Source organism: Hoplias malabaricus, chromosome 2, assembly GCF_029633855.1.
Source record: "Hoplias malabaricus isolate fHopMal1 chromosome 2, fHopMal1.hap1, whole genome shotgun sequence".
NCBI classification, from domain to species: domain Eukaryota; kingdom Metazoa; phylum Chordata; class Actinopteri; order Characiformes; family Erythrinidae; genus Hoplias; species Hoplias malabaricus.
In genome coordinates, this window is record NC_089801.1 from 78,756,819 (window position 1) to 78,771,504 (window position 14,686).

At 41.4% G+C, this 14,686-nt stretch overlaps 1 protein-coding gene across 1 annotated transcript in view; it reads left to right on the top strand.

Annotated features, from left to right (window-relative positions):
* The window catches only part of LOC136678193 (NLR family CARD domain-containing protein 3-like), a 119,856-nt gene that overhangs the window by 51,164 nt on the left and 54,006 nt on the right, over positions 1–14,686 (top strand). The window contains exon 7 of the mRNA XM_066656140.1: positions 3,309–3,479. Within this exon, the coding sequence (XP_066512237.1) occupies positions 3,309–3,479 (171 nt within the window). The remainder of the gene's footprint in view (positions 1–3,308; positions 3,480–14,686) is intronic.

The following is a 14,686-nucleotide window of genomic DNA, read 5'->3' on the forward strand; positions in this document are numbered from 1 at the left end:
ACAATTCTGAGATTTTCTCCAGTGCGATTAAATTCATTCCAGTTATAGATTCACGGTCCATGTAAAGTATCAGTTCTGTATTTTATCATTTGTGGCTAAATCCAAAAATAGAATATTGTGTGTAAAACTTTATTTATTCACATTTTCATTTGGTTTATTAAATAACGGTATAATTTAATATATAATTATTATATTTTGTATAACGGTATTATATAAAGAAGGTTTTCTCATTTTTAAAATGTGCTCTCTCTCAGAAACAGGTTTGTATCATCACCATGTGTCAGTGTGCACTGTCTGGCGGTGCTGATCTGAACTGCACAGCGACAAAAACCCTTCACTCGACCCACACTCACAGATACGAGGCTCAGCGCGACCCGGCAGTGCAAACCGAATTTTAACACCGTCCTCAAGGCATAAATACAAAGTGCTAACTTTGATGTTTTTACACTTGCTCTTGTAAGGTCACTGTTGTCAGAGCTGTTAGTTTCAGAGCAGGACGGGTTTAGAACCACACTCTGAAACAATTGTACACACGGCAAGAAGGGGACTATATTCTACAGCCGTCTTGTGGCTATTTCTCATTGTTTATTTCATTTAATTACGTATATTGTATAATTTCTTATATATACACAGTGAAACCTTGACTTACGAGTGAATCAACTTAAGAATCTTCTGAGATACGAGCCGTCGCTCTGTCGTTTTTTCTTTGCTTTATGATGTGAGCCAAGATTTGAGTTACAAGTGAGCGAGTTTACACCACCCGCCATTAGACAGTCCAGTGAGAGTTCAGTTCACTTGGTTATCTTTCTGCATGGACATCCAGATCTGTTTTAGCCCTTTTTTTATTTTTTTGTTCATTTATTTATTTATTTGTTTATTTTTTTGATAGAATCCGCACACGTAGTGTTGCCAATTGTCCCGTAAACCACAAAATCGTCCCGTATTCGGACACTAAAATATGCATTCCTTTTTACACCGATACAGGACGTTGTTTATTAGTTTTTTTATTCTTGTTTTTTTTTTTTTTTTGAGGTCACACTTATGTTTGAGACAGAAACACACAGCTCTCCCTCAGATGGAGAGAGGGGCAGATTCTGCACGGCTCCTAAACAGAGAACACGAGTTTCATTGGTCGTCACCTTTATTTATCCAAATATTTTATTGGTCGTCATCGTTATCCAATCAGCAGCCAGAGTTATCTGTCCATCATTTAGTGCTGCAGCCAATGGAGTCACAGCGGTTTGTTTTGTGGAAGCGCTGAGAGCAGCAGGTCAGCAAGGAGTGAGATTAGTCTCAAAATACTTTACAAATGCATAAATGTTAACAAATGTTTTAGGATGTGGGGGACAACTTAAACGGAGACGCATTTGCGCAATATTTAATGTGGAAGTTCAAACAAAATGCCGCCAGAGCCGCTGAATTCAGCTTCATATCACAGACAGTTAGGAGGAGGATCACTGGGGAACACTTGAAGGTGCCCTAAATTTAACAACGTTAAAGTCCAGTGGAACTTCCCTAATTTTGCTGCAGAATAGGGTCGTCAAATAAAATACTTTATAATCATTCCGTATTTGGACACTAAAAGCAGCGTTGCTTTATGTTTCCGTACGCGATGTGTTTCGTATTTTTCCGATTGGACTGTTAAAACGGGTGATTTGTTTCGGCTCCTAAACAGAATATGCGCTTCTCATTGGTCATCACTTTTATTTAACCAATCAGCAGCCAGAGTTATCTGTCTATAATTTACTGCGGCAGCCAATGGAGTCATAGTCCCGCCTACAGGGGGTTGTTTTAGTGTGGCCCTGACAGGAACAGGTCAGTCCTGAAACACTGGGGAAAACAGCAGTGTCACCTAGCGGGGGCTTGTTCTCCTGCTGGCCACTTTAGTGGATCAGGCTGCATTTGTATTTGGATCGGGTGAAATGCGAAAGGAAAGTCTCAAAATCCAAAAACCCGCGAGAGAAAATGAACAAATGCATGTCACGAAAAACTCGAGTGACTTGATTCACAAACGCAGATTCAACACTTTACAAATAAATTTTAAATTGGTTGAAGAAGTCACGTGATGTAAGGAAAACGAGGAAGTGAGTAGAGGAGAGAGTGTTTGTGGCTTCTGACGGTGGAAAAATAAAAAACAGCACTGCCAGGAAATTATCTGTCTCCATCTGGTTTCTTTTTGAATGAAGAGTATTCCAACCACCCTTTATCGAACCCCTACGTGTACACTAGTGTTATCTTAGCTCCTTGTGGCTTTGCTTAATCTGTACCTCGTCAAAGAAATGTTCTGCTATGAGGCACTTACCCCAGACCCCCTGGTTAAAGCTTAGCCCCTCATCATTCATCTCTAGTGACTGCCCTGTCTTGTCGTGCAAACATCTCAGTCGTATCACTGTTTTTATAGCATTGTAGCATTAACGGTGTAGAGAGCAAATTAAGAGAAAGAACACGAAAAGAAAAACTCCCCCAATCTCCTCCACCATTTATTTTATTTATTCATTTATTTTATTAACACTTAATTGGCTTTGAATGGTAAGACTGATGTAGAGATACAGGTGAAATTGTACCATTTTGCTAAAATGCAAATAAATAATCATAAATATACGTAAATATATAAGATAAGCACCGCGACCCTGAAATGGAGAAGCGGAGAAGAAAATGATGATGATGATGATATAAGATAAGCAGTGCGTGTTTTGCTCGTTAAAGTGATTTGAAATGAAACATTATAATAACTTAATTTTAGTCCAATATATTATTTCATTTCTCCGTAATAAAAAACAATGGTGTGCCTAAACGTACATTTGGATTTGAAGCACTGATGGCTTTACCATCAGTTTCCAAAGCGCAAATAGCTTGACCCCAGTGAATCACCTCAGGGAAAACCCTTTTCTGCTCCATAACAATGAGGAATAGCCTCAGAGACGGCTGTAGAATGTAGTCCCCGTCTTGCCGTGTATACAATTGTGTCAGAGTGTGGTTCTAAACCCGTCCTGCTCTGAAACTAACAGCTCTGACAACAGTGACCTTACAAGAACAAGCATAAAAACATCAGAGTGAGCACTTTGTATTTATGTGCCTTGAGTTGCCTTGACGACTGTTTGATAAAAAGAAAAAGACTGGCTGTTTTAATGTTTAAATGAAGCATTTTCTTCCCCCTCTGGAGGAAAGATGAGTCGCAGTGGGATATTTTTGTTTGTTTGTTTTTGTTGTTGTTTGTTTCTCTTCTAAATGAAATCAACATGTCTTTCTTAATTCTTTCAGAAATGTTCCTGTAACTAATCAGTGAGTAATGACCTCTCTCTTTACAGACTAACTGTGTGTAAACTTGGGGAAAAGTCTTGTGAAGATCTGGGCTCAGTTTTACTGGTGAACTCCTCCCTGAACGAACTGGACCTCAGTAACAATGATCTGCAGGATTCAGGAGTGGAGAAGCTCTCTGCTGCACTGAAGAGTTCACTCTGTAAACTGGAGACACTCAGGTCAGAGTCCTGGGATTTTATTCTTCATTTTCTACTCCTCACAAACATGACTTTATACAATAAAAATAGTTATTTTTAAGCTGTAAAATGAAATATTAAGGGAAAAACTGGATTACTAGATTATAATTTACATAATGTAATATATAATGTATGATGTGCAATTATTTGTCATTGTATAACAGACAATGAAAGGTGTCCTCTGCATTTAACCCATATGTGGCAGTGAACACACACACACACACACACACACACACACACACACACACACATACTAGTGCACTAGGGGCTGTGAATACACAACCAGAGTGTTTGGGGGTTCAGTTCCTTGCTCAAGGACACTTCAGCCGTGGATGTTCCTACTGGACCTGGGGATTGTACCAGCAACCGAATAAAATAAAATTGTAAACGAATAAAATTAGGATCATAACTTAAACAGGGAGGTCATGGTATAGAAACCTTTACTGGATTAACATCTGTATATTTACTTTTAGTAATAACCCCTCTGTGGGACACTGTTGTGATAATGTTGTGTTGTGATTTCATTTATATTTATATTAACTTTACTCATTTCTATTGAGTGAGGTTTTGAACAGACTCTAAAATGTCTTAGATTTATGAAAACAAACATCCAGGTCTTTTAATTAATCATGTCAAATTTCTTAAACTGTTTTTTTTTATAACTTTTACCTTTAGATTTCAACCTGTTTGATACTGAAGTGTTTTTGTAAATTAAACAGAATTTGGTGCTTGTTGGTTTGATTGTAAACAGCAGCTTGATTTGCTCTGAGTAAATACCACATCTCTCATTTTACACCCCCCCCTCTCTCTCTGTGTAGATTGTCTGGTTGTTTAGTTAAAAAGGAAGGCTGTGCTTTTCTGGCTTCAGCTCTGAGCTCAAACCCCTCACACCTGAAAGAACTGGATCTGAGCTACAATCACCCAGGAGACACAGGAGTGAAGCTGCTCTCTGTTAAACTGGAGGATCCACACTGCAGACTGGACACACTTAGGTACAGACAGCTTTCTGTATTTGTGTGTGTTCAGTTTCTGATGTCATCTGCTGTTACTGTATTTCTATAAAGCTCTACAGCTCATTGTTCCTTCTTCATTTAGCCTTTGCTCTGCTATAGTAGTATTTAACACTCTGTCTCCACTGTTCAGTGTAACTGTTGTCAGGCTGAAGGCTTGTGAGACAGTGAAGTAAAACTAAGCCCCAAAAAACAGTCTCTTAATGTTTCTAGAACAGTCTTCAGAAATGTACATTCAGTGTTTAGGGAAGTACAGGAGTACTCTGGTACAACAGTTCTACGACCTCAATGCTGAAACACTTCAGACTGAAAGATCCTACACTACTGCTGCATCCTGAAACTGAGTCGACTAGTCCATCATTATCTCTGTATTCCTATCATTTCGGGGCGTCTAAATGGGTCGGGATCAATGGTCAACAGATTGAAGAGCAGACTTTAATACCCATAGAGGTTTTATCAGTCAAACAGGCTACAAACCAGAGCAGAGATTTATTTATTATAGTGATATACAGCTATTGACTCTTTGGTTATTACTATTTTAATGTCGTCTACAGAGAGTCTGGGGAGTGTAATGTAAAAGTTTAGTCAAAGCTGTGTTCTTCCTAAAGTTATTCTGTTATTCGGGGCGTTTCAGTTTAGATTCTCTCAGAGTTTTTGTGTTTATCTGTAAAGCTGCAGTCCATCAGTTCTGTTCAACTGTGTGTTTTGTTTTTCCTGAATGATCCTAATCAGAGATCACACAAACATTTGGTGAAGTAGTATGGTATAAAATGGACAGTAGAACTCACTGCTGTGTTTCACAGTGAAAGTAAGAGCATTTCTCACAGGACTGGGACTAAACAGCTGTGTGGTCTTTAGAAAACCACTGCTCAGTGTTGGAGATTAATCAGAAAAAAAGGCTTCAGTTCACTATGGAGCATAAACACTGGACTCTGGAGCAGTGGAAAAAGATCATGTGATCTGATGAGTCCAGACTGACCCTATTCCAGAGCAATGGGGGTGTCAGGGTCAGAAGGGAAGTGGATGAAGTGATGATGTCCCTGTCATGCACTGTATTCAGTGGGTCAGGTCTAGACTCAGCAGTGTTATGATCTGGGGGTCTTCGGTGGGTCAGGTCTAGACTCAGCAGTGTTATGATCTGGGAGTCTTCAGTGGGTCAGGTCTAGACTCAGCAGTGTTATGATCTGGGGGTCTTCAGTGGGTCAGGTCTAGACTCAGCAGTGTTATGATCTGGGGGTCTTCAGTGGGTCAGGTCTAGACTCAGCAGTGGTATGATCTGGGGTTCTTCAGTGGGTCAGGTCTAGACTCAGCAGTGTTATGATCTGGGGGTCTTCGGTGGGTCAGGTCTAGACTCAGCAGTGTTATGATCTGGGGGTCTTCGGTGGGTCAGGTCTAGACTCAGCAGTGTTATGATCTGGGGGTCTTCGGTGGGTCAGGTCTAGACTCAGCAGTGTTATGATCTGGGGGTCTTTGGTGGGTCAGGTCTAGACTCAGCAGTGTTATGATCTGGGGGTCTTCGGTGGGTCAGGTCTAGACTCAGCAGTGTTATGATCTGGGGGTCTTCAGTGGGTCGGGTCTAGACTCAGCAGTGTTATGATCTGGGGGTCTTCAGTGGGTCAGGTCTAGACTCAGCAGTGGTGTGTGGCAGTAAAATGAAGTCCACTGAGGACCTGAATGGACTGAATGATCAGGTCGTCCCAGCAGTGGATTGTTTCAGGACGACACCAAGATTCATCAGGCTCAGATTGTGAAAGAGTGAGGAATCATTTTCACACATGAACTGACCACCCCAGAGTCCTGACCTGAACCCACTGAGAGTCTTTGGGACGTGCTGGAGAAGACTTTACAGAGTGGTCCGACTGTCCCGTCGTCAATACAAGATCGCCACCAAAAATGAAGGCAGCTCTGGAGGAAATAAATGTTGTGGTGTTGTAGAAGGTTGTAGAAACAGAGCCGTGGTGAATGTGGAGCGTAATCAAAGCTAAAGGTGGTCCAGTGAAATATTAGAGTGTGTGAGTTGTGTTGGTCGGGCAGTGTAGGGGTCTGTGATGAAATGGTCAGTGAGAGCAGGTACAAGGCAGAAGAACCTAATAAATGAGCAGCTAAGTGTAGGATCTAGAAAGGGTTTAATGGAGCAGTTGTAGAAGAGCGACTGCATTATTCTGTGTTGAAGGCTGAGAGGAACAGAGGGAAATGGAGGAAATGAAACACAGAGAAAGAGAAGCAGAATATTTCTCTGTGATAAAAAGACAGAGAGGATGAAACACCACAGATGATGATCTTTCTTCTGTTTCCAAAAAGGACATCAATGAATGACGCTGTAATGAAGCTGAATGTGGGGCTCAGAGAGAACAGTGAGAACACACCACTCAAACACAACCATCAACTCACAACTGTGTGTGTGTGTGTGTTGTAGGTTGGAGCATGGAGGAGAGATGAAGATAAAACCAGGACTAAGAAAATGTAGGTTCTCTTTTTCTCTCTCTCTCTCTCTCATGCTCTTTTGCTTTTTCTGTTTCACTTTCACTTTTTCTTTTCTCTTCTGCTCGTTCTCTTTACATTCGTTGTGTCTCATTTTGTGTTGTTTGTGTGTTGTGTGTTTGTGTGTTGTGTGCCCCTTCAGAATAAGACTTCACTTATAAAGGTTTATAAATGGTTTAAAGTCTGTTTATTAATAGTTATGTTGTTAAAACATTAATAATCAGTTATAAAACAGATATAAAGGGCACCAATAACCTGTGTGTCTGATTGTGTGTCATATACCTTGTTGTGTGCAGATGCCTGTGAGCTCACACTGGACCCAAACACAGTGAACACACTCCTCTCTCTGTCTGAGGAGAACAGGAAGGTTAAGTGGGTGGAGGAGAGACAGTCGTATCCTGATCATCCAGAGAGATTCAGTTACTTGTACCAGGTTCTGTGCAGAGAGAGTCTGACTGGACGCTGTTACTGGGAAACTGAGTGGAGTGGGGAGTGGGGGGTTTATATTTCAGTGGCGTATAAATCAATCAGGAGAAAAGGAGACAGTTATGACTGTTTGTTTGGAGCGAATGAAAAGTCCTGGAGTCTGAGGTGCTCTAATAACAGTTACTCTGTCCGTCACAATAAGAACGGCACTGCTCTCCCTCCTCCTCCCTCCAGATCTAACAGAGTAGGAGTGTATGTGGACTGTCCGGCCGGCACTCTGTCCTTCTACAGCGTCTCCACTGACACACACACACTCACACACTTACACACACTCACCACCACATTCACTGAACCCCTCTGTGCTGGGTTTTATCTTAATTCAGACTCCTCAGTGAGTTTGTGTCAGATAAAATAGTGCTGTGTGTGATCTATTGTTTTGATTGGTCTTTTCTGTCAAACGAGCTGCTGCTTTAAAATGTGAGGAGAATCACAAAAGACGATGAAACAGAAATGAAGCTCAGTTTGTAAAAGAAAGCGAGCAGAGACTCTTCAGGGACAAAACAGTGATAAAACCTGGATCTGAGTGAACACTACACCCCTGCACTTCTCTCTCTTTTATATCCCTGATGTAAACAGGATTTTGCAGCTGTTTATTTGATTTCTCTCGTTATAAAGCGCTGTGTTTATTTACACTGTGCGCTGGTCTCCATCGTCTCTCACATCAAATCTATGGGGAGTCCGTTACAAAACAGTGGATTCTCTGTCTCTGACGTGTCCAGCTCGGTTCTACTTCTGTATCCCAGGCTCCTCAACACCATCTGAGCGCCTCTTCTCTACAGCAGGAAATATAGCTTCAAACAGAGAGAACCAGCCTTAGCCCAGAACATGGGAGAGGTTTCTATTGTTACTCTGTAATGAAGGAGTGAGGGTGTGAGTGAGTGAAGGTGTTTCCTGTAGGAGGAAAGAGGACAGAGGGGATCAGGGTGTAATGGGTGGGTTGTGTTCATCTGTGTCGTCGGTGTAAACACAGACCCTTGTCATAGTGCACTTCCACCTCCAGAACTCTTCAGATATTTGTATTAGTTTTCAAACGACGCCAAACACAATGTAAGTGTGGGCTAACACTGAACTGTCTTTGTTCTTGTTAATCTGGTTAATGGTGTAAACTGAGCACAGACAGTGTGTTGATGCTGAGTGGACGGGGGTTAAGAGATGTGTCTTAAAGCTGAAAGGAAACACAAACATAGGAACAGAAGGAAAAGATGGGGCTTCTCTAAGAAACTCTTCTCCTTTCTGTGAGATTGGATTCTGGGGGTTTGTTGTGGGGGGAAATGAAAGAGTGATGTTTGTTGGTGGAAAAGAAGAATTCTGAAATATACTTTTATTAAAGTTTAATATTATGAACATTTAATAAATCTCTTAAAAAACAGAAGTCTGTCTTTCTACTGCATCTCCACACACACACACACACACTCTGAAGCCCTCTATTCAGGGTGTAGTCTGTGTGATGGTGTCTCCTCAGGGGGTTGGGATGGTTGTGAATATTCAGTGGGGTTGTGTCAGATGGAGCTTCAGTAAATCTTCAACTATCTTCAGGAATCTGTGTAAAATCTGTTTCAAGGCGGTTCCAGTAATGAACTTTATAGTGGAGCTTGTTGAGAACGTGCCAAAGATCTCTGAACTCCTTCAGATGTTAAAAAGCTCCAGAGCTGGGATTTTCAGGGCTGTGAGTTCTGTTCTGAAGCTGAAGACCAGGGCTTCACTTCACTGCTCCTGTAAAGGCACTCTTTAGAGATACGAGGTTCTGACTCAACAGCCGTGACACGCCTCCTTTCTATCAGCAGCTTCAGTGCAGTTCATCACAAGTTTGGGTACACCTGAGTACATGGTTGAGTTTCTGAGGTGAAGGAGATGAACACAAGATAAATAAATGAATTTAGAGAAACAATAAACTTGTAGGTGACTGGGGGGCGTCCAAACTTTTCCACTGAACTGAATCTGTGACGTCATCCTTTAATTCTGGCTCTTCTTCCAGACCACGGTCATTTAAGGAGTGTGTGTGTGTGTGTGTGTGTGTGTGTGTGTGTTGGGTGGGAGGGGTGTGTGTCACTGAATGGAGGATGGACGGTGCTCGGAGGGTTACTTTTAAAATGGATTCCGTTAAAAGGCCCCCGTCAAAGTCTGGTTCCTTCCAAGGCTTCTTCCAGACGGGGAGTTCTTCTTTGCCACTGTTGCCAATGTCTTGTTTTTCGGGGGTTGGGCTGTGGACGCTGCGATGGACCTTTCACAGAATATTCTCCATAATTTTGAAATTCTAATAATAATAAATTGATAAAAGTGAAAACATCTCTTTGTCTCCTTTGTCACAGTTCAGCATTTTTTCTCACATTTAATGAACACAGACAAACATTAATGTCCCCACTGCGCATGGAAACAAACACAGAGAGAAAACATTAATATGGTGAAGACAACGTATACAGCTCCTACACTGACCCATCTCTTACCAATGTAAAATACTGTGGCAGTTTATTTAACACAGAAAGAATAAAGGTGTTCAGTTGAACTCCAGTGAATTGTTTACACACAGGAACATTTAAAAACATAAAACACATCAATAGACGATAGACGTACAGTGATAATGTAGATGTATTTTCATGAGCTCATCACACATTAACCCTCCTTCACTGTCAATCATTTTGAAACGTCACTGTGTCGTAGTGAACAGAAAGCTTCATTAGAGATGTGTACACTTTTGTACGTCACTGAACAGATTATACCATTTGAAACTGAAGAAACACGAGGCACATGTATTTAATAAAAGTGCATTTCATTCTGTTCAGTTTTTCAACACAAAGATCTTGGTAAAAAAGTGCTTCAGGGATTAATTATCAGTCCTTTCCCATCTTTTGATTCTGATTCAGTGATTGAAGTGTCACTGTCGTCATGATTAATGATGATGAGAAAATAAGATGAACAATAAAAACAACCATTAATTGCTGTAAAAGCTACACACAACATTGAAAATAACTAATAAAAGATCAATAATGATATAAATAACCATTTAATCGTAGAATACACTCTAAATTGTGTTGTGTTTCACACAATGATCAATGAAAAGTGTTAAAGTTTATTTTGTTATAAATGATACATTTACACAACTATTTTATTCATCATTCTACAGACTTTTAAGTTGAAGTTGTGGGGTCCCTCTGTGGTTCCCTCTGGGACGGTGTTTTCAGTGATTCTCATTAATCATATAAGACACAAGAATATTAATGTGGGTAAAAACTCGGACATGCATTAACCGTCTGATCGTTTAGAGGGTCCTTGTCGAGTTGTTGATTGACGTACATTTGATCCAATCACATGACGACATCAACCACAGGAAAACAAGGGGAAGGGGGATTAGGACGGGGACGATTAGGATCCACACCGGTTTTTATCGTGATCGACCGGTCAGTGTCTCCACACAGATTTGTGCCGGTCGCATTTACACATGTGCACCACACGAGGGCAGCAGCAGCAGCGCAAACACAGCCACACACTCACTGTTTAAGCACTGTTTCCTATTGTACTACACTTGTGCACTTGTTTTCATTAGGAATCGTTAATAATTGCTCTTTATTTTATTTAGGGTTTTTTTTCGAAGACAACATTTGTCACATTAGTGCACAATTTTATGTTCAGATGTAAAAGTTTCCATTAAACCCTTTGTACAGAAACGCCCTCTATTGTTAATCAATATTAATTAGTTCATAGCGTCAAATTATTTGATCAAAAAGCCCTCAACACCACCTCATATGTCTCAGTAGTAACACCACTACACACACACTGACTTTCAGCCCCCTGCTCGGTACTGACTGTTTACACCTGGAGCAGGACGACATTTAAACTCGGACATTTAAACCATAACAGACTGTAAAATCTCTTCAAATTCTGTCTTTAAAAAAACACAGTCTCAGGAGAGAGGCGCCGCACCGGTGAAAAGCTCCAAAAGACAATCCCTTACTCACCGCGCCACAGTAAACGTGCCTTTATTTCCTGAGTAACGGTAAGGCACTGTTCTGGAGCTCCTAGCGCCCAGGCAATGGTAAGTTTTGACGTAAAGTCTTCGTGAATTCAAAGTTGAGGGCGTTCCTTCTTAGATTCAGTGCAGCTGTGGACCAATGAGCGGCTGCCGGCTGTGAGCGGGGTCCTATTCCCCGGGGGAGGGGTGCGCTGCTGGACGCCGCTCTCCACAGGGATTCGCTCACAGCTCTGAGGGGGCGGGTCGGAAGTGATTGACACCTCTGTAAACCAATAGCAGGGACTCAGACGAAGACAAAGAGAGTCGATGTGCCGAGATCACTCACTCACTCTGGGTCTGGGAAAGAGAGGGAGCGCCTGGGAACATATTTTAGAATAAACTTAAATTGATTTGTTTTATCGCAGAACAACCAAATAAAACCTTTATGTTTGGTGAGAGACAAACTATTACTATAGTTTGGGCACTTCGAGGTACATACTCAGTTCGTTACTTATTCGCCAGGTTCTTATTCGGACTCTGTTCCACTTTTAATGGTGCAGTAGTTGCATTCTGTCGCCGCTAGATGGCAAAGTACGAACACACCTTCCATAACATAAATCTGATATTGATTTTACAGAAGGTGTAGCACAAATATAACATCCCAAAGGGTAGAGTTTAATTCATAAAGGTGTGTGTGTTTAAACACTGAATGTCAATGAGTATATTCACGATGCCTGGTTATTTCCAATATTATTATATTCTTATTATTATGCCATTTTATAACAATGTTATGCCATTTAATTAGTCTGGTCGCCTGGCAACATTTTAACATAAAAGAGAGCCTTAAATATGAATAACAATGTGTAAAAAAGCACAGAAAAAACTGGGCAGCTGGACCCATGAGGCTCAACAAGGCAAAGCTTTCAAGTACAAGGTCTAAAGGCCAAGCCCATGTGTGGATAGACATTACATCCCACACAGTCAAAGTACCAAGAGAGAAACGTACACATGTAACATTAGTTAATAGGGGGTGGGTGTAAGTACACACTGAGTCTGAGGGAGTTTGGGCCAGTGAGGCTTCACAAGGACTAACTGACTTTGTGTCTATTTACAGAGTAAGAAAAATGAGAGGAGGTTTATTTAAAAGACATTTTTGACCATAACTATTGAGAGCTGGTCTTAATCACGATAAATAACTGTGTTCATACGTTCTCATGTCTCGAGCTGTGAAGACTATGATGAAGATTTTGAACACGGTTTGTAAGAAACTTCAAAAGTTGGTTCATAAAATTTAACCCTTTGATACTCGTGAGAGTTACGCCCAGTGATGATGTCATCGTCTGAGTGTTTGACACTGTTGGTCTCTGCTGTTTTAAACCTGTGTGGGTTCTGCTCATCTATCGTGATCTGTGTGTATCTGACCATAAAGCTGTGGTCTTTGATTTTCCGCTCTCATGTCAACAGCGAGGGCAGCGTCAATCAACGCCAGTTTACATTCCAGAGCCTTAAAAACATCAGTCCTCCTGCTGTTATGGAGATGCTCAGTCAGAGTCCGGTACCTGATTGTTCAGATCCTGATTTGCTAGTGACCCACGACGACGAAACACTGTCACATATTTTAAACCACTTGGCACCTCTAAGAACAAACACGCTTGGCTCCATTTCCTCAGCCTGCTCCTGTGGTGGAGAAAATAAACACAAGTGTTAAGAACTGAACTCTAACAGAGCATTTACAATCAGAGAGTAGTTTATTAACCTTAAGGTGGTCCACACACAGTAGCACAGAGCACTATGTGAATGAGGACAGAGAGGATGTTTTCACAGAGAGTTTATGAAGGTAGTTTATACGTCATAAGCATGAGATCATCACTCTAAGTTTCTGCAAGCTTCGTTTCCTTAGAGACGTCCCAGTTTGATAAACAAGATGGAGGACAGAATGTTTTGTTTCTGATAAAGCACTGACCTCGAGACTGACCCGACATTCACTTAGTTTCTGAGTTCTGTTGATGATTAGAAATGAATATAGAGACAAAACAAGCACAGGGTCTTTAACAGAGACATAAACACTTCCACTACAATCCTCCCCTTGTCTCTAAGGACACTGAGAACATACAGAAACTCTAGGATCTGCACAAGGAAACTCACATTACTGCACACAGAGGTTAAAAGAGGAGAAAATAATGTATAAACGTTTAATATAAGAACTGAACATCAGCTGTTACATGTTAGACTTTCTGCAACAGTTTCATAAATTCTCATTAAAAACAGCAGTAAAACATTGTAACAGTCATCACATTTAAACTGAGTTATTTTGTTTGTTCAGTTTCGATACAAGAGGTGGTTTTAAAGAGTTCTGTCTCATAGAGGAACCTCTTAGTGAAGTGAAGAAGATGGACTGAGAATGGAGAACGGGGATTAAAATGTTCCTGAATGAATTTGCTGGTGAGATTATAACTAATTTGTGTCTAAACCCATCCACGCTTTATTCACTTCATCAAATGTATTTTCAGAAACTGAAGATTCAAAAGGATCAGTGCTGGAATGTGGCGTTAGTGAACACACAGTGCATGTGTCATGGTCATTACCAGTTGTCTTCACTGTGAAGTTCACATATCGCCAGTAAACATTTTGACTGCAGTCTATGAACCTCTCTGTGGTCTCAGGTTTTTCTTCACTGCGTATTTTCACTGTCATCCAGATGGACGCTGTCAGGACGATGCAGATGAAGATGAGTGCTGTCACCTTGCAGAGGTTGAACAAGATGTGAAATTGTCCTGCCATGGTGAATCTGTGGTGTCTATTCTGGGGCTGGGGCTCTTTTGCAGTGTGAGATGTGGACCCACGTGTCCCTCTCAGCAATCTTCACTGCGGTGTGAGTAGTCAGGAGCCCCTGGAACGGTCCTTGACAGCGATCCACTTTCCAGTTCGCCCTCCTGTAGACTTTAGTCAGGATCCAATCCCCAGGCTTCACTGTGTGTCCTGTAACTGCTCGGTAGAGACTCTCTCACCCTCCTGTGCACATCAGACAAAACAGAACACAACGTTGCACAGTATTTTTGCATGTGATCGTCTTCCAAGGCCAGTGTTTCTCTTTTGGAGCACATCCTGTATTTGGCGGACGGTCAAACATTATCTGGAAAGGGGAGAGTTTGGTCCTGGACCACACTCTTTGTCTCAGACTCGTGCACACACCAGCGGCAGGGCTTCCACCCGATTTAGCCCTGTTTTTGATCAGGTTTTGTTTTATTGTGCCATGTGCTCTTTCT